We start from the raw sequence: 24,397 nt of genomic DNA, 5'->3' as shown, positions 1-24,397 counted from the left end.
GAGACAGAGAGACAGAGAGACAGAGGGGAGAGAGAGACAGAGGAGTAGAGACAGAGGAAGGAGGGAGGGAGCAGAGGTGTAACAAATGTCTTTTTTAAGGAAAGCTGGGGCAGCAGAGAGAGCTTGGCAGTTAAGAATGCACACTGCTCTTGACCTGTCCCTACTTCCCAGCTTGCTGTAGGAGCGCTGGGATTAAATACGCACAGCGCCACCTCTGGATTATTACAGTGGTTCTGGGGATCAAACCCAGGCTTGTGTGTTTCTGCTCTTACCCACTGAGGCCTCTCCCCAGCCTTGGGAAGTAGTATTGAATTAATTTGTAGAGAGTTAGTAGGTAGATAGGAAGGACTGAAATATTGTCAGGGGCCAGACTAAACAGAGCCTTGTGTTCAAAGATAAGACATTCAAATTTTAGCCAAAGATCCTGGACGCTCACCAGATGGTTTAGGTGATGGGTGAGGATGGGTAGGTCTGAGTTTTGAACAAAAGGTTATATGATGACATGAAATAAATTTTGTAGGGATGTTTTATCCTCCAGGAGGTGTAAGTGATAACATGGTGAGTCAGAAGGGGAACTGTTTGTCCCATCAGCTTCTGGCCACACCAGGGGAAGACACTTATCATCTGGGCACAGATGTCCTTCCTCACAATGGGATTGTATATGGGTACCACTCTGTATGTGTGCCATCCCATAACTAACTTTCATGCCAGTTTTATCACATACCTCCCACATGCTGATGGCTTTTCTGGGAACATTGGGCACTCAGGTAATGGCAAAAAAAAAAAATGGTAAAAATAATCTATCAAATTTGCATCATAGCAACTTTATCTTTCTCTGGAAAAAAATTCTAATATGAATCGGTTTTCAAACAGGCATTGAACAGAGTTGTGTGAAGCCAGACACCTTCATCCCTGAGTCTTTTGTCTCATAAACCAAAGAGAGTTATTATTTGGTGCAGAGAGGGGCGGGAAGATGGATGGTGCTTGTGGGGATGGCAGAATATGAAGGCGTGAGGAACGCGCTCCATTCTGCAGTGCTCCATTCTGCAGCCCCGGCTGTGGTGCTAGGATGAGCATGGCAGGTGTGGTGCTCCTGGGGCTTGCCCTGAGCACTGGGGCTGCTGGGGCCAAGTTAGAAGGAAGCCACCTCTGCTTAAGGAGCCAAGTGTTCTTCAGAGACACTTGCTACGAGTTCGTGCCGCTGGGGCACACCTTCCCCGGTGCCCAGAGCTGGTGTGAAGGGCACGGAGGCCATCTGGTCTTCATTCGAGATGAAGACACCCAGCAGCTCCTGCAGAAGCATATTACCCAGGACCGAGACTGGTGGATTGGACTCACAGGACCCTCGGCCCCCAGTGAGACTGTGGGAGGTAGGTGTTGCGGAGCTGTGTCTGATGCGAAGCTTGTGCTAAAAATTCTTACCGCTGCTTTTGACCCACAACTCCCTGGGGCAAATGAACATGTCCTAATTTTCATGGTAAGGAGACCCTTCTCTTTAGTCGTTGGGTGGATCAGGTAAAATAATTTATGTACAGTCACTAGCAGAGAGACGGTCTAAAAACATGCTTGTATTCCTCTTGTTCTGGGGTCCATGCTCTCTGGGGCATGGCAGAAGCCCAGGGAGCCTCAGGGGGATACAGATGTGCCTCTGTTCATTCTGAGGGGAAACCTTCCCTGGAAGGTTGCCGAGTCTCACACCCGAATAGTTCCAGCCATCTTCTCAAGTCTCTAGAAACTTCTGAAGCAATGCAAACCACTTCTGTGTGAACTCAACCCATGCCCAGACACATCTGCAGACACCCTGCTCAGGAGTCATCTACCTGTGAACATCATGGCATGCTCTGGGCTCTGCATTTTGCCACGCCTAGGTAGCAGCAACTTTTACGGGCTTTCATTATGGGTGTCTAGTTATGTCTGAGTGTTTGAAACTAGTGATGAGGACACACCCATTCTCTGGCATATGAAAGAGAAGCATTGATTGAGCACCAATGGCATACTAGGAGTTGAGTTAGGGCAAGCCCTTCACATAAGGGAGGATGGGGGGGGGGACACCTTCCAAGCCCTGCTGCATTTGTTTCCAATCCAGGCTCTGGGACCTGGCTGGACACTACAAATGTGATCTATAGCAACTGGCATGGAGGGCAGGTCACACCCGCCCCGGGGACCTGTGGCTACATCAGGAGTGGCCCTGCGTCTCAGTGGGCTGCCTTGGGGGACTGCACCCAGGCCTTTGCCTTCATCTGCGAGTTTGGTGAGCTGGTCCGGCGGGGGCCCTCTCCCTGTCCCTCCCTTTCTCCCTGCCTGCCTGCTTCTCTCCCTTCCTGCCTGCCTTCTTCTTCCCCCTTCATCCCCAACTCTCTGTCCTTCTCTCTTCATCGACCTCCATCTCTCTAAGTTTCGTGTGGCCTTTCGTCCTCCTAACTCATTCTCTCTGTGTGTTTCTCTGTGTGTCTCTCTCTTTCATCTCTCTTTGGTGTTGCCTCTCTGAATCTCTCGTCTCTGGGTCTCTCTACCTCCTGTTCCCCCCCTCTCTATCTCTCCAGGACTCCCCTCCTCTCCAGCCGGCCCCACTCCCACCCCGTCCTTGTATCTCACAGTCCTGACCCAGCACTTACCCAGCTGTGTATTCCTAAGCTGTCACTTTCCCTTTGTTGCAGGGGTCGGCCGCAGCCTGGCCTGTGAGGGCCACAACGCCACCATGCACTGTGGCTCCGGAGAGGTCATCCAGGTCCAGGAGGCTTTCTACGGGCGCCAGACCCCCTATTTTTGCACCCAGGGCATCTGGCCTCCCTCAGATCTGGAGGGGGAATGTGGCTGGGTCAGCGTCAAGGATGAGGTGGCAGGTAGGCCCCCAGTGCTCCATGGCTCTGCTTGAAGCAGAGGGCAGTTGCTGGTCTTCTAGACATATCCTAGGGTCCTGAAAGATTCTGATGTTCTTCAGCTATGGCCTGGGCCTACTCTATGTGGGGAAGCCAGCCAGTCTCTGTCCACAGCGCCAAGCTCTTGAACAGGACATTGAGGCAGGCCCACCATGGTCATCAAACCCAGTTCCTGGGTCAGGAAGGCTTCTGATCCCCTACCCTTCCTGGGTGTGGAGAATATCAACTTAATTAACCCAATTTCTGAAATTATGAAACATTTCAAACTCTCAGGCAAGAGTAAAGAGAGCTAGATTGTAGATGTAACCAACAGTTTTATTAAATAAGGAACACAGAAACAATGTAAAAGAGAAAGCCGAGAGGTCAGAGCTCAGAGCTAAAATCTCACCCTTCCTCCTGCGGTGTCCCAGCTTCCCGAAAAAGAGCTATATCCTGTCTGTCCGTCTTTTTATAGTATTTTGTTTTGCCTTCTCATTGGTTGTAAACCCAAACACGTGACTGCCTCTTCACTGTCTGAATGTACAGCCCCCCAGGTCTTAAAGGTGTATGTCTCAAATGCTGGCTGTATCCCTGAACACACAGAGATCTATGGGATTAAAGGCATGTGCCACCACCGCCACACTCTTGCTATGGCTCTAATAGCTCTGACCCCCGGGTAACTTTATTTATTAACATGCAATCAAAATCACATTTCAGTACAATTAGAATACCACCACACCTGTCTCAAGCAAGTAAACAAGCAAAGAATAAAGAATGCTGTGAGAGGCTCCCAGGGAGCCACTGCCCACCTTTGTCCAGTCTTAAAACCACGTGACATTGTAGGATTAGCTGAAGATTTAGTCATAAAGAATTCAGCATAGGGCTCTCGCACAGCGTCCCGGGCCTGTTGCCGCTGGGAACTCGGTGTTTACTAATCATGCGCCTGGTCCTCGGTCCTGCCTCCTTCCTGCACATCCCTAAGCCTGTGTCATCTCGGTTATGTAAAAATGTTGTCTTCTGTGTGTCATTCTGCAGCATGTTTTTTTTTTTTTTTTCAACTGTTAGCTTTTTGCAGCGTCACGCTTAACATGGTTTTGTTTTTCAAGATGTGTGCTCTCTCTTGGTTGGTGGTGTTCTAGGTTATTTAGCTTGTCTTTTATACAACTCTTCCTCTTCTCCTTGCCCCACCCCCACCCCGTGTGTGTAGGTCAGAGGATGACCTTAGGTGTCATTTCTCTGGGTTCATCTACCTTGTTTCTCTTGAGACAGGGTATCTCACTGGACTGGAGCTCACTTACACTAGGTTAGACCAGGCTGGCTAGCCAGTGATCCTCAGGGACAGGTCTCCAAGTCCCCAGTGCCAGGATTATAAATTTGTACCACTACACACTGCTTTTTTTATGTGGGTTCTGGGGGCTGAACTAGGGTCCTTGTGTTGGCACCGTGGGCACTTTGCTGACTGGGTCATCTTCCTAGTCCTTAGAGCAGACATTTCTGATGCCATCTCCTGTGTATGTGGCAGTTTCTCTAGGGCTTCCCCCTCCCCTGCCCCAAATCAGACTAAATCTCCTCTGATCCATACTTACTCCATCAAAGGACTCAGTTTTGGGGCTTCCTAGGGCTTCCCCAGGTTTCCTTGTGAGGTCTGCAGACCCTTCCTTTATCCAGGAGGTCAGGGAATCTGTTGCAGTGACCACTGTCCAGACACCAGAGACCTGGGCAGGGAGGTGGTCTTAACTCCTCAGCTAATGAGGACACATCAGTGCGTGGCCAGCCTGGGAGCCCTGGAGCCACGGGCTCACCCTCTCCCGGTTTGCCTGTTAGCATTTCTCCTCTGAGGCTTCGTCTCTAACCAAAGACCTGTGATGATTGTGGGGTGCAGAATGCTCCCTGAGCCTCCTCCTTCTGGGGAGATCATGTCTCTTCTCCCTCGGAATTCCCCTTTGCTCCACTCCTTTTTCCCCTACATATTCATGTTGTCCACGTGGTAGAAAATACTGAAATCAGTTGCAGTTCTCAACAACTCTCTTCTGAGTTCCAGCGCTCCTGGGCTGTGTCCTCCAAGATGGAAGGGGCCTAGCTGGACAAGCCAAGGGGGGCTTCCTCCCCACAGTACACTGGAGCTGGGCAGGCTGCTTCCCCAAAGGTTCAGCTGTAAGTTGTGGAAACATGGCTACCACACCCCAGAGAGCACATTGGAAGGGAGACTTGGATCCCACTGGGAAGGGTGAGAGAACCTAGCCGGGCCCCAACATCTGATTGTATTTAAGTGACCGATCACTCAATCATCCAGTGGCCAATAAACATTTATTGAAGACCAATAGTGCTATGTACTACCCTGGGCTCTGGATAAATCAAACTATCTGCTTTCAAAGAGCTCAGAGTCCAGCAGGGAGGCAGATAAATGCTGCCCTGCAAGGGGGCAAAAGGCACTATGCATTGACTCATGCAAAATGTGCTTTATACCCACCACGGGCCAGCCGTGTGTGGAAGACCCAGCAGCACACGGAACATTTAAACTAGTTCCGGGCCTTTAGAGACTACCGTCCACGGCTATGGGTGCTCGTAGGAGTATGTAACCAGACGGAGGGACATCACCAACTAGGCCTCCTTGGGAATTATGCTGAGAGCTAGGGGCATGCTCAGTGCAGACTGCCTGTCTAGCGTGTGAGAGACCTTAGGTTTAATTACTAGAAATATCTCCCACAGCCATTTCCCCCCTCCTCCCGCCTCCTCCGAGAAAGAACCAAGACTTCAGTTTTGAGTCGGATGCTGTGGCCTCCACCAACTGTCCCAGCAACTCAGGAAGTGGAGACAAGAAGATTGTTTGAGGTCAAAGATTAAGGTCAACCTAAACAGCAAAGTGAAACTCCACCCATCCCCCCTCAAAAAACATTAATCAGTCAGATGTGGTGGTGTACCCTTTTAACCTCAGCTCTTGGAAGGTAGAGGCAGGTGGATCTCTCTGAGTTCAAGGCCAGTCTGCTCTACACAGAGAGTTCTGGTCCAGTTAAGGTCTTCCTAGTAAGACCCTGTCTCAAAAAAAGAAAAGCATAGAAACAAAGGAAGGAAGGATGAGAGGAGGGAGGGAGAGGAGGAGAAGGGAGCGGAGGGGGAGAAAAGGGAAGGGAAAGAAGGAAAGGGAGGGGAGGAAATCAATCATCAATCAATCAATCAATCAATCAATCAATCATGTTAGGTCTTTCAACAGAGGGTTTTAATCCAGGGAGCCGTTTTCCAAAGCCCTGGCAGTTCTGAGAAACCAGACTGCTTCTTACATCTCCCTAATCCCTAGAACAGTGGGGGTGATGTGCGGGGGCTCAGAAAGCCACCCATGAGGCACAGGGACTTTGCAGATGTTCTTAAGGTCACCAGTCACCTGACTTGAGGATGGAGAGGTTCTCCAGGACTGTCCAGTTGAGATCAGTGTAAACACACAAGCCCCTCTATCTCTGGATGGAAACCGAAGGAGCGGGGGTGGGGGGGTGGTGGGGGGTGGGGGTGGGGGGGTGGGGAGGGAGGGGTGTTGCGGGGAAGAAGCCAGCGAGGTTCCAGGTGGGAGCAGGGCACACGCACTGTGGTGGCTTGGAAAGGCCTCATTCAAGGATGAAGGAGAAACTGTGAGCATCTGAGGACTGGACTCTGCCTCAGGAATGGTATTGGCCGTAGTCTTTCCCAGAGCCCCAAGAAGGGAAAGCAGCCCAGCCCAGCCCACCCAGCTTTCTGACCTTTAGAACGGAGACGCAAGAGTCTGTGTTGTTCTGAGCCACTGTTTGAGCAGCTGGAGAGGAACGTGTGTCCTCCACATGCGCTTGGACTAGGGAGTCTGGGAAATGAGATTGGTTGTAATGTGCCACAGAGTCGGGTGAGGAGACATGTGGGCAAGGAGAACAAGGGCCTATTGACTGCTTGACTCCCCAGAGCAGGTGAGAGGTAAGAGGCTACCCGGAAAAGCACAGGTCGGGGGCTGGGGAAGTGGGAAGGGAGGGTGTGGAGTCCTGCAGGAAGAAGGAATTTGGTGGTCCAGGGAACTTCAGAATGTGTGGTATGTCTCCAGCACACAGGGAGACAGGAGATCCATCCAAAGAGCCAGGACCTCTGCCCCCTCCTGCCCACCCCCCACCCCCACCCCACCGCCACCGCCGCCCACAGCTAGGAATGGATGGAGGCTGCTGGGCAGGGGGAACCTGGAAGTTGTTTTTAAAGCCACCCCAAGCTGCTGTGAGTGCCTTGTGTGTGCTAGAAGACACAGTGAGGCTGATTATCTAAAACCTAGATGGGGTATGCAGGCAGCACAGGGGTATTTGAGAACTGGAGAGAGTCTAGACACAGAAGCCAGCCTGGTGGTATTGCTCACAGGCGGGAGTTCAGGATGCTGTGACATGTCGGCCTCGGACCACTCTGTGTCCTGAGGTCCATAAGGCTGAAGGAGAGGATAAGAGAGGAAGGGCCCCACGTGGGGAAAGAAGAGGGAAAGCAGTGTCGCAGACATGTCAAAACTGAGACCTCAAATGGGGGGGGGGTGTCAAATAACAGACATTTATTCTCTAACAATTATGGAGGTCAGAACCCAAGATCAAGATACCATGCCCCTCTGAAAGCCGTGAGAGAGAAGCCTTCCCCGCCCCCTCTAGCTGTTTTCTGGTATTCCTTGGTGTCCTTGGCTTATGGGACCATCACTCTCTATTTCTGTTTCTACAATCTGTAGAGCAGAGAATCACGCCCCCTTGGCTGCTTTGAACCCCATGGTTCAAATAGTGAAGAAAGGAGGAATCCTGGCCCAGGATAGTTTCTGGAGACTGGGGGCGGGTGGGTAATGTGTCTTGCTGGCAAAACAACCACATGGACATTTAAATATGTCACAGCTTAGAGAAACACACAGGTGGCTTTCCTGTCCTCTTAGTTCTAGCCCAGGGTCTGGAGGTGCCCACGGCCATTGGGTGATCATGTGGTGGGGGAGTAACTGAGTGACACATCTGTGAGGCTTTGCTGAGTTTCTGTCCTCTTGTCTCCAACACCCTTCCCATCTCCGTGCAATGTGGATGTCTCCCAGGCCAGTGCCAGGGGCTGCAGGCATGCCAGGTAGCAGCAGATGGGACCTACTTTGGAGATCTGTGCCCGACCAAAAGCAGCTACCTGTGGGTGCAGTACCAGTGTCTGGAAGGTGAGTCTCCAACTGGGTGGGCATGGGAACTTCCTTCTTATTTCCGCTGCATGCCAGCCTGGAGTTACACCCCCCCCCCCCGCCATGTGACAGATCGGCTGTGTGCAGAGAACGTCCCTACAATAACTTCCCTGTATGTAACCAGATGTTCCTGCCTCCTGGCCTGCTCCCTTGGTCCCTTGGAGTCGCAAGCACGCATGTGTACATGCACACACACACACACACACACACACCCTTTTTTTAAAAATAGAATTTTTGAAAAATGATTTTTATTTTATGTGCATGAATGTTTTGCTCACATGTATGTATGTGTGTCACATGCGTCTAGTGCCTGCAGAGGTCAGAAGAGGGTGACGGATCACATGGAATGGCAGTTACAGATGCTGTGAGCCACCAATTAAGAGCTGGGAAACGAGCTCAGATCCTCTTTAAGAGCAACAAGAGCTCCTAACCACTGAGCCATCTCTCCAGCCCTAAAATTAAAATCTTAAAAGTCATGAAATAACTCACATCATCATAATTTGTAAAGAAAATTTATAATAAAGAAGGGAAAATCTTACCCTTCAACTTGAAAGCCCTATTCCTCTTAAGGAAATGCTATTAATTATTGAGAGGATTTTTCTCTACTTTTAAAGATGTTTGCAGACATGACTATGAGTGAATAGATATGCATTTTTGAACTGAAATGTAATCATATAGAACATTAATCTTTGGCTTGACTCTTTTCATTTTATTTCCTAAAACTTGTTCTATAGACCACGCTGACCTTGAACTCACAGAGATCTGCCTGTCCCTGCCTCCTCAGTGCTGGGGTCAAAGGCGTGCACCACCACTCCTGGCTTTGTTTTCATTTTATAATACATCCCAGACATGTCTCTAAGTCACTTCCCTACACTCTGAATGGCTGCGCGGTATTGCAGCATTTGACCATGTTAGAGCTCCCTTACGGGTGGACACGGAGGCTGCTCCCAGCTTTTCTCTGTTTCCTGTCACACTGAAAAGTCCGCCCTGGTGCACTCCTCTCTTTAAGAAATCCTTCATTAATTTCATTCTGTTCATACTCACTCCCATTCTCTTTTATCTCCCTCCCACTCTTTCCCACCCTCCTTTTCCTCTCAACAAATCCTCCTCCACGTTCATGCCTTTACATTTTGGAGGAAGGGCTGGCTTGGTTTTGTGACCCACTGATTTTAACCAGGGCCTTGGGTGTGAGCATGGCTGTGCCACTGTCTGTCTATGCCACACGGGAGACAGTGACTCCCCTCACTCAGCAGCCTTCCACTGCCCATGGCTCCCTAGTAAAAGTTGGGGTCCCACGAGACTCTTCACATCGTGTGATTGAATGCTGCTCAGATGGTGGTGTGCAGGCTACTGTCACTGTGCACGTCTGTCTTGACGTAAACCTAGGATCATTTTCAGAAAAGACATTGCTCATAATTGGAATGCTAAGTGCATTTTAAGAGCCGGTAGACAGGACTAAATTACCCTCCCAAAGAGATGCATTAATTCACTTTCCTACAAAGAAGGATGAGTATGCCAATTTCCCTTAAGGGTGAGACACTGCATTGTGCCACCCTGTGACGAATCACTCAGAAAAGCAACTTCTGCCCGGGGCATGAGCAACAGGGACCTGAGGGAAAAGATGAGTCAGAGCGGGCAGGGTTCCGGTGACGTCTAGCACAGCAGAGCGGAGGCTGTTGGAGGGCAGGTACAGAAGGGGAGGGTGCTGGCTGACAGGCTTTACCCATGAAACAAGACAATGGGAGAGTGATTCTGCCTCTCCTATTGTTGGGGAAGAGCAGGCCATAGGCTGTGGCACCTCCTTCTGTTTGGTGGTTTTGCTAGTGGACAAAGAGTGTCTTTTGGAGATCTGTCAGCCACGGTGTGCTACTGAAGTCTGCGGCTTAGGGCAGATGTGTAGGGTGTGGTGACCACATTTCATCCTGTCCCTGTGAACCAGTGTGTTCTGAGCAGAGCCCTCCTCTGACTCACGAAGACAGAGTCAGTGCCCCGCTCCTGTACACAAAGGTCACAGCTGTACCCTGAGCACCCCTGACAGGTCACAGCTGTACCCCGAGCACCCCTGACAGGTCACAGCTGTACCCCGAGCACCCCTGACAGGTCACAGCTGTACCCCGAGCACCCCTGACAGGTCACAGCTGTACCCTGAGCACCCCTCACAGGTCCCACTGCACCTGAGCACCCCTCACAGCTGAAAGTGAGACTCCAGTGGCTTTCTGCTCCTCTCCAGAGTCTTCCCGCTCAGAGTTCAGTGTCCGGGCCCCGGAAGGCTACAGTGTATGGTTTAGCACAGGGCTGTGTGGAGCCCCAGCTAATTCTCTCACCCCACCCACCCCACCACAGCTTTGAAGGCCAAGCCTTATAAAGTTTAATACGAAGTGGCTTACAGCGACCCATCTGCTGCCTTAGCCAAGTAGAGTTTCTTACAGGAGCATTTTTGCTTTACTGGTTTTCGCCATCATAAAATAGATCTGGAACATTGGTGTCCTGCTTGAATAAATTAGGGTGTATTATGCAGCTGTTAAAAAGGAAAGCCCCGGACTGGAGAGATGGCTCAGAGGTTAAGAGCACTGGCTGCTCTTCCGGAGGTCCTGAGTTCAATTCCCAGCAGCCACATGGTGGCTCACAGCCATCTATAATGAGATCTGGTTCCCTCTTCTGGCTAATAGGCATATGTGCAGACAGAAGACTCTACACAAAATAAAAATTAAAAAAAAAAAAGATATCTTGTTAATAAATAAATAAATAAATAAATAAAAAGGAAAGCCCAGCTCTAGGACTGTCACACACCCCAATCTCTGATACATTCAGTTACCATGCCATGTATTTATACCTGTGGTTATCCATGCCAGGTGCTGCATAGGAAACCGCCTGTGCCATCTGTGCAAATAAAGGAGCATGCCTGTTTGTGTGTGCTTGTGTGCCTGCAGCTCCCTCTGCAAGGCAGCCCAGGACTGTGGTGACAACGGCTGCCACTGAGGGCTGTGTGTGCTTCCAGGGGCCTGAGGCGTTTGCCTCGTATGTGAGAGGCCCCGGGTTTGATCCCCAACACCACCTATACCCAGACATAGTAGTGCATGCTAGTAATTTTGGCATTCAGGAGGCTCAGAATTTCAAGGTCATCCACCACTACATATTGTTTTGGAGGGCTGGGATATATAGACCCTGTCTCCAAAACAAAGTTATGTGTATAATTTAAAAGGCCAGAGAGATGGCGCAGCAGTGGAGGCTCTTGCAGCCTGACGACCTGAACTCGGTCCCTGAAACTCACATGGTGAAAAGAGAGAACTGACTCTTGCAAGCTGTGCTCTAACCTTCACATACATGAACATACATGCTTGTGTATGCAGGCGTGGGTGCATGCACGCTCATGAGTGCACGCGGGCACGCGAACACACACACACACACACACACACACACACACACACACACACACACACACACCAAACAAGAAGATAAATAAATCTTTCAAAAGTAAAAATCATCAGGAGGCAGTGGCAGGTGGGTCTCTGTGAGTTTGAGGCCAGCCTGGTCTATAGAGCGAGGTCCAGGTCACCTAGGGCTTTGTGAAGAGACTCTGTCTCAAAATAAAATAAAATAATAAAATAAATGCCTTATATAAATAACGGCCACATGGGTGGAAGGAGCTGAGTCTTAAGCAGGAACCCACACCTTTGGTTCACAAATTCACATTACGTCGCGCTTGGGTCTGCAGGCCTGCGGCTGGTGGCGCCCGATGGGAGCTTCGTCTTGGACAACGTCACCGTCTCCCTGACGTGGCTCCTTTCTCCCTACACTGGAAACTTGTCCTGCGTACTCAGCATGGGGGATGGCCACACTTTTGACCCCTACTACCCTTCCAGGTAAGAGTGACCTCTGACCCTCAATGAAGGTTGTATTGGTCAGCTCTTGCTGCACCACAAGCCACCCACAAGCCTAATGACTGGAACCGTACTTTTCATTTCTCATGGTTCTGGGGAAGGCCGGGTGGATTTCCTGGCTGGGCTTACCCTGCAGGTGGTGACTGACCAAGGAAGGCTGCACTCTTGAGATCACCTGCCCCATGGTCAAGTGAATGTCCACTGAAGGCATGTGCCGATCATCATCACAAGGCCGGCCTGGGCTCGATCCCATGTGTGACAAGGGGATTGCAGAATTGAGAATCAAGTGTTATGAGTGATGTCGAACTGTTTTTTGTCAGATCGGTGTGATAGCTCAGCTGTAGGATGCTGCCAGGCACAGTGTGCTCCGGCTCCATCCCGGCATTCTGTGTCATCCTCCCCTCCCTCTGATCACCCGAGCTTGGTCACACAGTCCTGGTTTGCATCACCGCGGGGGGCCCCCCCCCGCCCCAGTCTGTGTGCTTCGGGCCATGTCCTACCTCTCCAGGCCTCAATGGCTTTGTCCATGAACACAAGATGATAGGGCTGGGGAGAGCTCGGTGGTAAAGGACCTGAGTTTGGTTCTCTGGCAACCATGTAAAGACCCCAAACCCACACCCAGCCAGGCACAGTGGTCTACCCTGTCACCCCAGGGCAGGGCTGCAGAAGCAGACACAGGGAGACCCTCTTAGCCTACTGGATGAGTTCTAGGTTAATGAGAGACCCTGTCTCAAAAAATAAGTGGACAAGACCTGAAGAATGGCATCTGAGGTTTTCCTCTTACCTCTACATACACATACACATGTATGTGTGTGTGCATGTGTGTGTACATGTGCACATGTACATGAACCAATCTGGCACATAAGCAATGCTTTCTCCCTGACACCTGTCTGGGCAGCAGCTCTGAGCAAAAGTCACTTTTAAGAGAAATAGATGGCAGCATGTCCCTCGGCCATCACCCCAATTGAGTGATCCAATTTCATACGCTTTAACGATCCGTTGGAACTTGAAATTATCCAGCCTGTTCAGTCACTTTCATTCATACAAGGATAGTCCCTTCTCATGCTTTCTCGGTTTTGCCATTAGCAAATTAGCTCGCAGTGTGGATAACGACATGAGTTTTTTTAATTACACAGAAGCCATACTGTACAAACACCATTGTGCTTGCCTCCCCCTCTTCCTCTCCTTCCCATCCCCTCTTCCTTCCTTCCTCCCTCCCTCCCTCCCTCCCTCCTTCCCTCCCTTAATTCCGCCCTTTGTTTTTATTTCTTCTTCTTCTTTTTTTTTTTTTCTTGTGCCACATGCATGTGTGGAGGCCAGAGGACAGGTTTGAAGACTTGGCTGTCTCCCTCCACCTCGTGACTTCTGAGGCTGGAACTCAGATCACCAGTCTTGACAGCAAGGGCCCTTACCCACTGAGCCATCTTGCTGTAGTTTCCCTTCTGGATAGAACCTCATTCTGTATTCACTAGGCATGCCAGGCTGGTCTTGAACTTCTGATCCTTTTGCCTCATACCAAGTGCTTGGATTACAGGTATGAGCCGCTCTACCACCCACCCCACCCCCACATTTGTTTGCAATGCTGGGGTTTGAACCCAGGGTCTCATACAAGCTAAGGTAGCACTCTACAGCTAAGCTAAGACTCTGAGTTGTGCCTCGCTGCCTGTTAGTCTAAGAGGCATAAACTTTAAAACCGGACCCCATTCCTATCATGGATACCGACACGAGCTGAAGGGAGAATCCTGCCTTGTACAGGAAGCACCCTTTTTGCCTTTGCATTTGATGTCCTTGTTCCTACATCTCTGACCTAGAAAATCTCCTCATATCTGAGATTGGATTATGGTTCTTATGGGACCATTTATTTAAGACCAACTTTGTCCAAACCCAGAATTGGATAATCATGTGCCCCCTACTGGTGCAACTGGGGATTGACTGTTTTTCTGTGCCCATGGGGGGCTGCCTCTATACCTAGGGTGCCTTGGGGTAACAATCTTGTTGAGAAAATGCTAAAACACAAGGTAACCAGAGCCTTGGGGAGCAGTGGATGCACACAGGGCACGCGGAGGCCCAGGGGAAGGTGACAGCTGGAGAGCGCTCCAAAGCTGCTGTCTTTCGGGTTCGGGTGTAGAAGCGGAAGATCTAGAGCGGTGGCTCTCACTCAGCCTTCCTACTGCTGCGACCCTTTAATACACTTCCTCATGTCCTGGTGACCCCCACCCATAAAACTATTTTCATTGAGACTTCAGAACTGTAATTTTGTTACTGTTGTGAATCGTAATGTATCTGTGTTTTCCAATGGTCTCAGCAGACCCCGGTGAAAGGGTCGTTCAACTCCAAAGGGGTCTCGATCCACAGGTTGAGAAACTCTGATCTAGTGAAAGGGACCTGAAGAAACAGGTCATACCCTGCAAACCGCTCATTCTCCCTGGTGCTCAGGGGTGTGAGGGAAGCTGAGAGATCCTGGAAAGCTTAACAGTGCCCCAGTCAGGAAGAGCCATGAAAGCTTTCCGGTCTGAGGAAACTGCTCCTAGGAGATGGAGGCTGAAAGGACTTGCAGAGTCTGGGGAGACAGCTCAGCCAGTAAAGATCTTGCAGTGTAAGCATGAGGACCTGAGTTTGGTCCCTAGCGTCCTCATAAAGTGACAGGCATGATGGCATGCACCTGTAATCCCAGGACTGAGCGGCTGAGACAAGAGATCCCTGGAACTCACTGGACTCCTGAAGAACGTCACCCAAGGTTGACCCCTAGCCTCCACACACATGTACACACAGGTGAGCATACACACACATCCACATAGACACACACACACACACACACACACACACACACACACACACACACGCACACACGCACGTGCACACTAAACGATAAAATAAGTAATTGTTTTCAAAGGAACGGCAGCTGACATTTTCCAAGACTGATCAATGCTATTTCTATTTCTGAGGTGCCGCTGAGTTGTCACGGTGTGACTTCTCTTGACACAGAAAGCAGGGTGTCAGTTGAGGCTGGTCTCAAAATCACTATGTAGCAGAGGATGGCCTTGACCTTCCGATCTTCTGCCTCCCCCTGCTGGGTGCTGGGACCACAAACGTGCATTATCACACGCAGTTAATGGAGTGTTGGAGATCAAACTCAGAGCTTCATGCATGCTAGGCAAGCCCTCCTCCCTTCCCAGCAACACTCCCAACACCCCCCCCAACTTGTCCTTGCAGAGCATGGGAGTTGTGAGTCCGTGTGTGACTGCTGAAGCTTGTCTTCCCCTCGCCCCTCACAGTGTGTCCAGCAACGTGACCCACCAGTTCACCTCTCCTGGGGAGTTCACCGTGTTCGCTGAGTGCACTACCAGTGAGTGGCACGTGACTGCTCAGAAACAAGTGATGCTGCGAGACAGGATGGAGACGCTCCAGATCACTGGGTGCACTGGCCTCTCTGGATCTGGAGCCAGCCTTCTCTGTCAGGCTGTCTTTGGGGAACCTCTGTGGATTCAGGTGGATCTGGAGGGAGGTGAGTCTGCAGGATGGAGCCGGTTGAGGCAAACGGGAGGATCGGCCTCCTCCAAATCTGTCTAGCTAACTCGAAGCTTCAGTGTCTTAGCTACCGTCTGTTCATATATTTAACACCCATGGTGTCTTCACTGCCCTAGGTGCCTGTCCTATAATGGCCCACTCAGGATAGACTCCATGTTAATTTGCCCCAGGTCAGAAGGTTAGTGAGCCAGTGAGAACCTCCACCTTCTCCAGGCTCTTTCTGCATGTCCACATCCCCTCTGGGGGGATTTCAATAGGAAGAGGTAAGACTGGGAGGGTTGCCAGCTGGGCCCAAGCCCTTCTCCCACAGGCAATGCTAGCAACGAGTGTGGCACCATCCTGCGGCCAGGAGGCCTGGCAATATTCAGCTGTACACACTGCTACAAGCCTTTCAACAGTTCTGGCTAGGGCATGCTCTGATTGGACACAGTGTCTTCTAATTACTCCAGAGGCCATTTTGATGGGTTCCAACATCTACTTTGATTAGTCAAGGTTCCCACACTGATTGGTCCCAGCATCCATTCTAATTATTACAGAAATCGCTCTAGTTTGCCACGGTATCCACTCTTCCTCAGCACATCCATCCTAACTGGCTGGGACTTGGATGGTTTCCATCAATATTTTCAGTAGGGCCTCTTCTGTCCACAGAGACCTCCTGCCTTATCCACAGCAGCATTTTCCCACAAGCACAGTCCAGTTAGAGATCTGAACTGAGCCCTGTTAAATTATGCAGCACCGAGCTAAGATGATGATGATGATGATGATGGTGATGATGATGGTGGTGATGGTGATGGTAGTGGTAATGATCATCAGATGAGGAAGGATCTAACTCAGTATGACCTCCGTCACTTGGACAGAGACTTAATGGGATTATGATGGGTTCTGACACAGCACTCATGAGATTCCTTTCTGCTCTTGTGTGTCTATTGCCTAATGATGGCTGATATGTGTGCCTGGGGTAAATTAAATAATCCTTCATTGATTTATTTAGTCACCCTACAAATATAATTGTGTGTAAGGTCTTTGCCCAGTGTGGGGGAGGCAGGAATACACATGAAAGTTAAGGGTCCTGCTCCTATAGGGCTTTATATTATCACTACCACCATCACCAAATGATCATCACCACCATTATTATCACCATTATTATCACCACTGTTTTAGTTAGGGTTTCTATTGCTGTGAAGAGGCACCATGACCATGGCCACTCTTATAAAGTAAAACATTTAATTGGGGGATCACTTAAAGTTTTAGAGGTTCAGTTCATTATCATCATGGTGGGGAGCATGGCAATGTGCAGGCAGACATGGTGCTGGGGACGTAGCTGGTGCTGGGGACGTAGCTGGGAATCCTACATCTTTCAGGCAACAGGAAGTTGACTGAGACACTGGGTGTTATCTTGAGCATAGGGAACCCCAAAGCCCACCTCCACAATGATGCACTCCCTCCAACAAGGCCACACCCACCCCAACAAAGCCACATCTCCTAGTAGTGCCACTCCATATGAACTTATGGGGGCCAATTACATTCAAACTACCACAACCACATTAGCAAATGATCACCACCACCAGTACTTCCTCTTCCTTCTCTTCCTCTTTTTTCCCCTCTTTTTTTCAATCATTATCCAAACAAGAAATGTATTCGGCATGGCATCTACTGGAAAGAATACCATTTGGTTGCATACATCACATTTTCAGCCAACAACAATATTTGGCATCTAACTAGGACAATCATCTGCAGACTGCAAGGAAGGTCCCACTTTGTGGAGAACAGGTTGACTTCCATAGTGATCGGTCCCAGGAGGTCATCGGTGGATGTTGAAGGAAACCCCTCCACATGCTTTGGCTTACAAGACTTGAGGTTCATTCTCATGCATCAAAATCCCAATGTCTGTCCAGAGATGTCTCTTTTTCAGACCACCCCAGGAGTGTCTCTATCATCAAAATGTCCTAAGCATTTGTTATAAATGTCTAGGTTCAAGGGTATAAATAAATAATGAGGGGTCTGGGGCTGCAGCTCACTCAGTAGAATACTTGCCAATTAAGAAACGCTGGGTTTGATGTCCAGAACCATATAAACTGGGCATGGTGGTGCTTGCCTGTAATCCTAACATTTGAGAGGTTCAGGCGGGAAAATCAAGAATTCAAGGCCAGTTTCTGCTACATGGTGAGGTCAATGCCAGCCTGGACTAAATTAGACCCTGTCTCAAAAACAAATAAACAAACAAAGTAAAAATGAGCAGAGCTGGGGGGGGGGGTGGATCACCCCTTGAATCCCAGCACTGGGGGCGAGGGGGGGGCAGAGGCAAGTGGGTTTCTGAGTTCAGGGCCAGCCTGCTCTACAGAGGGAGTTCTGGGATAGCCAGGGCTATCCAGAGAGAGCCTATCTCGGAAAAAATAAATAAATAAAATAAAACAAACAAACAAAAAATAGAGAGGACCCAGAAAGAAAATAGAAAATCGCTTATTGTGTCAATATTCAGAAATAATTACAGTTAGCATTTAGGGTGGGGGTGTCCATCTTTAGGTATTTATTTGGACCCATATCTTTATGTCTACCCCAGAATTTGACATCAGAGCTCAGTCTGAACTATCTTAGCATGCTAGGCTGCATGGTTGGTAACAGGCTTCCTAAATTTCCCTTACCCCACCTAGGAGCCGGGGTGACTTACGCTGTGCTTTCGGGTAATATAACTCTGGCTGAGTTCACCACCGAGCATGGCTTGAGACCTTACAATCTGACTCTGGACAGAGAAACCCAGGAGCTGCTGGGCCCTGGGAGGCACCACCTGAACATCCGAGCTGTTGGCAACAGCACTGCCTCCGCCCCCTCTGGAAACATCACTGTCCACTTGGTGGAGCTGCTGTCGGGGCTGCAGGCCTCCTGGGCTTCTGACCACGTGGAGCTTGGGTGCGACCTGTTGGTCAATGTCTCAGTGGCTCGGGGCACCCCGGAGGAGGTGACCTTGGAGGTGGCAGGACTCAATGCAAACTTCTCCCAGAAGGAAGAGAGTGGTGGGCAGTCATCTGGGACCTACCACGTGGCGATTCCTGTTGAAGGTACTGGGGTTGGTAGCTTCCCCTTCCAGGTCCCCTTTTTATATTTCTGAATTGGTGGCATCAGTTTTTCAGACTCCTGGGTACAACGATGGCTTACCTGGTGACCCTGCCTGAGACCCTCCTCAGTAAGGGGACACATACTGTCTGCTGCCCTTAGAGTTTGCAGCTGTCTGCAGGGGCCCTCAGCCTGGACACTTCTCGTGTCATTTATATTGTTTCCTTTTCTAATTATTCTTTGATAATATCATATATGCAGACAATACATTTTTATCATATTTATCCATCATTATTACCCTCTCAGACGCCTCTCAGTGCCAACCCTTGTCATGGTGTGACGCCTCGGACCTACACGTATATTAAGTGTCATGTTCCTTCATCTGCGTGTTCCCAGAGCCTTGCCCAGGCCTGATATATCGTAGGACTCATAAGTGTGTAAGAGGCTGAGCGATTCCAGGGCTGCCACAGGCAGTCAGACAGGCACACCTAGGGAGAGCTGTCTCCGCTTGTGTCGCACAGGTGTGACAATGTCAGTGACTCTTTCCCTTTGCATTGCAGGCAACTTTCTGGTCACCGTGCATGTGCGGAATGCTCTCTCAGACTTGAGCTTGGACATGGGGAGCGTCACAGTCACAGGCAAGGTGTTTCCACACTTAGGAGTCCAGGGCACTGAACCTGCCTGGAGCCTAGCAAGGGGCCTTTAAGACAGGACTCTGAACTTGGAGTCCATTCCACAGTCTCAGAACCTCTGGGTGCTTTATAAACACAGTCACAGAAAGTACCAGAAAAGTTCGGCACCGAATGTGCACAGATGAACTCCTTGAACTGCACCGTGCAGTGCTCAGACATGATGTTCATAGTATCTCAGGCATTCGGACGTAGAGAAGTGCCTGAAGTGGGCTGAAGCCTTCACACCTCTCCGAGGGTGTGGCTCAGTGGTAGAATTCTTCTTTAGCTCACAGAAGCCCTGGGTCCCGCCCCTAGTGCTGTGAAAACAATAACAAAAATATCCCAGCCGAGGGCTGGGGAGGTGACTCAGTGGGTCGGAGCTTGATGTGGCGGTGTGAGCACCTGAGGTCAGAGCCCCAGAACTCATGCAAAAGCCAGGTGAGGCAGCCACACATCTCTCACCCGCCGAGCCTTGTCACCTGTGTGTCTGTCACCCGAATGGGTTTCTCCACGTTCCTGGAACCATTTACAAAGACATCTCAGGGCACGCTCAACACAATCTTCTCTTTGTTTATCATAGTTTTTTTTTTTTTTTTTTTTTTTTTGAGAGGGGTCTTACTTGTGTTGTCTAGACTTGCTCCCCCAACCCCCACCCCAAGCTGGGACCTTGAGTGTGCGCCACAATCCCTGCAGGACTCTGCCTTGGACAACTATGCACAACATTCTCCAACAACCTTTAATGCTTGTTCTCATCACATTCACAGCCCCTTCCGGTCTCCAAGAACCACCTGGAATGAACGCTGAAGCAAAGAACGTGAGCATCTTTACAACATTTAACTTCACAAGAAAAAGACATCCAACCGCTTTGCTTTCAGTTTGGGGTTTAGGATAGAGACAGGGTGCCCCCAGGAATTCCCAGGCTCTCTTCCATTTGGAAAGAGGTCTAGAAGAGTGTTCTCTAACTACAACAGGGTTAGGTTGTAAAAAATAAGACACTGGGTCATGTAGGTAGGCCTTAGGAAGTAAGTAGCACACTTCTGTTAAAAAAAAAAAATAGGTGAAATAGGAAACCAGAGGGGAAATTAGAAACTATTTCTTTTTTAAGATTTATTTATTTATTATGCATACAGTGTTCTGCCTGCACATATGCCTGCAGGTGTGCCTGCACTCCAGAAGAGGGCACCAGACCTCATTACAGATGGTTGTGAGCCACCATGTGGTAGCTGGGAATTGAACTCAGGACCTCTGGAAGACCAGTCAGTACTCTTAACCTCTGAGCCATCTCTCCAGCCCCTAGAAACTATTTCTAACTAAAATTATAATGGCGATACAGTGGATCCACGTCTGTGGCTGTGGCTGAAGCAGTACTCTGAGGGAAATTCATAGCTGTTAGCACTTATTTTGCAACAGGCTTGTGTTCGTCAGTGTTTATGCCAGAGTCTTCAGATCCTTCCCCCTGACACTGTTGATGCGTGTGTTTACCGAATAACAAAGACCTACTGTGCATTTACAGTGTTCAGGGATTGGCATTAGGGGCTGAGGGTGTGATGTGGGAAAGGCGGATTGTGCTCTCTCTGCCTTCGTGAAGCTCAGAGATAGACAGAGGAGAAGAAGGAAGAAACTGAGAATTGTGTGTCTACCAAGAACCCCTCGGGTGTGCTGATGGCAACGGTCAGAGTGTGGTCTCACAGATGTGCTCCGAGGAGACATGAGGACGGAGAGGGTGGGTGGCTCAGTGGGTAAGGCTCTTACTACACGGTGTAAGCGGGACATGATAGCAAGCACCTGAAATCCCGGTGCTCTTACAAGATGGAAAGTGGAGACAGGAGAATTCCTGGGAGGACAAAAGCCAGTCAGCCAGGTCTGTGCAGAGGAGGTTAAGAGCCTGGGTCCCAAACAAAGTGGAAGGCCAGGACTGACACCTGAGGTGTCCTCAGACCTCCACACACTCACGGCATGCACAGCCCAGCAGAGGTTGAGTTTCACTGTAGCCTTGTGTTATTCTGGGTCAAGATGTGAACAAGAGGACCCATAGCTAGGTCGTTTAACAGGCCCTATCAGCAATTACTCCCAGAATTCACCTTGGGACTCTGATTCCTCTCCCAGGACTGACACGTTCTCCACTGTTGCCTAGCCAGCCCTCTCTCCTCTTCCTTTCTGTGCTTCTGGGAGACCATCCCAAAGGCAGCTTCCCTGGCTCTGTCCAGGGAGAGTCAGATGCTAACAAGTCCTCAGTGAGACAGAGACTTAGAACATGGCTGGAGGACACAGGCTCATGACCCACTCTGTCTTGTTAGTTGTTTTTGCTCTTTTAGGGGGTCCACCACCCAGCTCCCAAATAAATCACACATGGAGGCTTATTCTTAATTATAAATGCCCGTCCTTAGCTTAGCTTGTTTCTTGTCTGCTTTTCTTAACTTAAATTCGCCCATCTACCTTTTGCCTCTGGGCTTTTACCTTTTTCCATTTCTGTACATCTTTCTTTCTTACTTGGTTGCTGGTTGTATAGCTGGGTGGCTGGCCCCTGGGTCTTCCTCTTTCTCTCACTCCTTATTCTCTCCTCCCAGATTTCTCCTTTTATTTATTCTCTCTACCTGCCAGCCCTGCTTATCCTTTCTCCTGCCTCACTAATGGCCATTCATCTCTTTATTAGACCATCAGGTGTTTAAGACAGGCAAAGCAACACAGCTTCACAGAATTAAAAAAAATGCAACAGAAAAGAATGCAACACATCTTTGCATCATTAAACCAATATTCCACACTACAAACAAATGTAACATACCTTAAAATAATATTCTACAGCATTTCCCCCTTTTTGTCTAAATAAAAATTTTTTCACTCTAACATAGTAAAACCATACATGACAAAAACAGTTATCAAGTAAGAATTACATTTACAATATTCTGTCCATTTGTAGTCTGTATATTCAGAGAAAATAATGCATTATCTATCTTATCTTAGTGAATCCAAAGTTTTACATCTAATTTACTTTCTATCATAACTAAGGAAAATTGCTTCTATAACTATCTAGTTTTGAACTCCATCAAAGACCCAGAAGGATGTAACATTATCCAACAACAGAGACATTTGGCTACCTGGAAAGTCACCCAAAGTTCCTCTGCAATGTTGAGGCATCCATCTTCAGCCTACAGGCCCAGAGTATCCAGCAGACTTTTCAGTGAAGCAGGAAATTTGAAACACTGTCCTACCTTGTACTGACAAAGTTTGTCAGTTGCTTTCTTCTGTGTCCTGCAGAATGTCTGGCAGACTCTTCTGTGAAGCAGGAATTTTGAAGTACTGTCCTGGCTTGTTTTGGAAAAGTTCAACAGTCTTTTTTCTGTGTGTCCTGCATGTTCAGTCTGTGCAGCACTTTGTCAGCAGTCAAAGGGAAAAAGCAGTTTCTTTGCCCAGTGGCTAACCTTGCCTTAATGTAAGCAAACTTTATAAGGAGTTTCTTTGATGCCAATCATCTCTGAAGTAAATTGGTGCTTCCAGGAGCAGATGTGTCTCATTGTCACAAAAAAACTTAGATTAGCAAAACATTTTAAAGGTCATATTCTATAGGTCTTTGAAGTGTTTGAAGACCATCTATCTATCTAAAATATACCTAAATAACCTAAAAAACATATCTAATATGACTACAAGTTTGATTATTATAGATTTACTACTAACTTAATTTTTATTATACATTGCATTTTTAAATGAACTGCATAAACACAATACCTCAAGAGTAGAAACATATATGCTGTGTAACAAAATTAAGTTTAAGTTTGTATCAATATTCCAAAATCCATGCCAATGCAAATATCTGATATTAATAGTTGTCTTTTTTCCTATATTCCTATATTCCCCTAAATTATAACAAACATCCATAAGCCACCAATTAAGCAAAAGCCTTCCACACCCCTCTTGGATGTGGGTGCCATGTTCTCCAAACTGCTTCCTGCTGTCTGTGGACAAAGGCATCTTTAGGGTCCCTGAGAATATTTGAGATAATGGCCAAGTCCTGGGGAGACCAGCTATAATCTTTGTTGATAGATATCACCTGTCAAGATTCAGGAGGCCTCCTTTGATCAAACTTGACCCATATTAATCTGGAAATGAATCCACAGCCTCTTGTTTCCTGTGGAAACAAAAGCAAAACCACTTCTCCAAAGCATTTTTGACTTTTGGTTTGACAAATACTTTTTTTTACTTCTATTTTAAAGTTAAGGCATTCTTAAAATATCTAGATTGGTTCAATTTAGCAGTGTAGTTCACAATCCTGTGCCTCTTAGCAGATATTGTCGGCTTGTCAGCATTCAAAAACATTTAAAATCAACACAATACTAAATAGGATTCAGACTCCCTGTATATTTCCCATCTCTACATGGCTTATTCTTTTTTATATTACTTTATTTCTCTCTTTAAAGACTTAATTTTTTAAATATTCATTTTTTCCATGACTATACCCTTTTTCTTTTCTCAAGCCTATGCACATTATTAAACACACTGTAACCTATTTAGAGGTTTTTCCTTCTGAACCTCTTTTACTGTGTATCTTTTAGCCTGTTTTGACCACAGTAGCAAATTTTAGACTGCTAAGCTACACCTAGATCCTCTATGTGGCTCTTGGCTGGCTCTGCCTGTGTTTCACTTCTTTTTGTTTGTTTGTTTGTTTGTTTTTTCAAGACAGGGTTTTTCTGTGTAACTTTGTGCCTATCCTGGAACTCGCTTTGTAGATCAGGCTGGCCTTGAACTCACAGAGATCCGCCTTCTTCTGCCTCCTGAGTGTTGGGATGAAAGGTGTGCACCACCACCGCCCAGCCTGCTTTTCACTTCTTGGGTCATGAAAGCCAAGCCTAAAGCTTGGGCCCAGTTGGAACTGCTTTCAACCTTCCTAGCTGTAGGAAGCTGGTACCTGGACTGCCACAAGTGGTTTCTATTTAACTTGCTGTTCTTTTATTCAGTGCTGCCCTGCAGGCTGAACAGCAGTGCCTCTTAAAGGAGCCATGTCCTTTTTCTTAAAAAGAAATTTTTTTTTTCAACTTTATCAGGTCCAACATGGAAATATGAGCCCCATGTTGGTATGCCAAAATGTTGGTTTTGGTTTTTTTACTCTTTACTCTTTTGGGGGGCCTGTCACACAGCTCCAAAATAAACCACATACAGATAGATGCTTATCCAGTGAGCCTCAGAGATCCATTTGTCTCATCTCTCCAAGGCTGGTATTACAAGCACATG

At 48.4% G+C, this 24,397-nt stretch overlaps 1 protein-coding gene across 2 annotated transcripts in view; it reads left to right on the top strand.

The window, feature by feature from the left end:
- Positions 1-1,075: 1,075 nt before the first annotated feature.
- The window catches only part of Pkd1l2 (polycystin 1 like 2), a 90,280-nt gene continuing 66,958 nt past the window's right edge, over positions 1,076-24,397 (top strand). For both annotated transcript variants that reach the window (XM_028875694.2, XM_028875695.2), the window contains exons 1-9: positions 1,076-1,370; positions 2,087-2,251; positions 2,658-2,843; positions 7,912-8,022; positions 11,759-11,906; positions 15,200-15,429; positions 18,104-18,508; positions 19,064-19,141; positions 19,939-19,988. In XM_028875694.2, the coding sequence (XP_028731527.1) occupies positions 1,076-1,370; positions 2,087-2,251; positions 2,658-2,843; positions 7,912-8,022; positions 11,759-11,906; positions 15,200-15,429; positions 18,104-18,508; positions 19,064-19,141; positions 19,939-19,988 (1,668 nt within the window). The remainder of the gene's footprint in view (positions 1,371-2,086; positions 2,252-2,657; positions 2,844-7,911; positions 8,023-11,758; positions 11,907-15,199; positions 15,430-18,103; positions 18,509-19,063; positions 19,142-19,938; positions 19,989-24,397) is intronic.

This window comes from Peromyscus leucopus, chromosome 5 (assembly GCF_004664715.2).
Source record: "Peromyscus leucopus breed LL Stock chromosome 5, UCI_PerLeu_2.1, whole genome shotgun sequence".
NCBI classification, from domain to species: domain Eukaryota; kingdom Metazoa; phylum Chordata; class Mammalia; order Rodentia; family Cricetidae; genus Peromyscus; species Peromyscus leucopus.
Note: the sequence above shows the minus strand (reverse complement) of the source record. Positions and strands in the feature narration are given on the sequence as shown.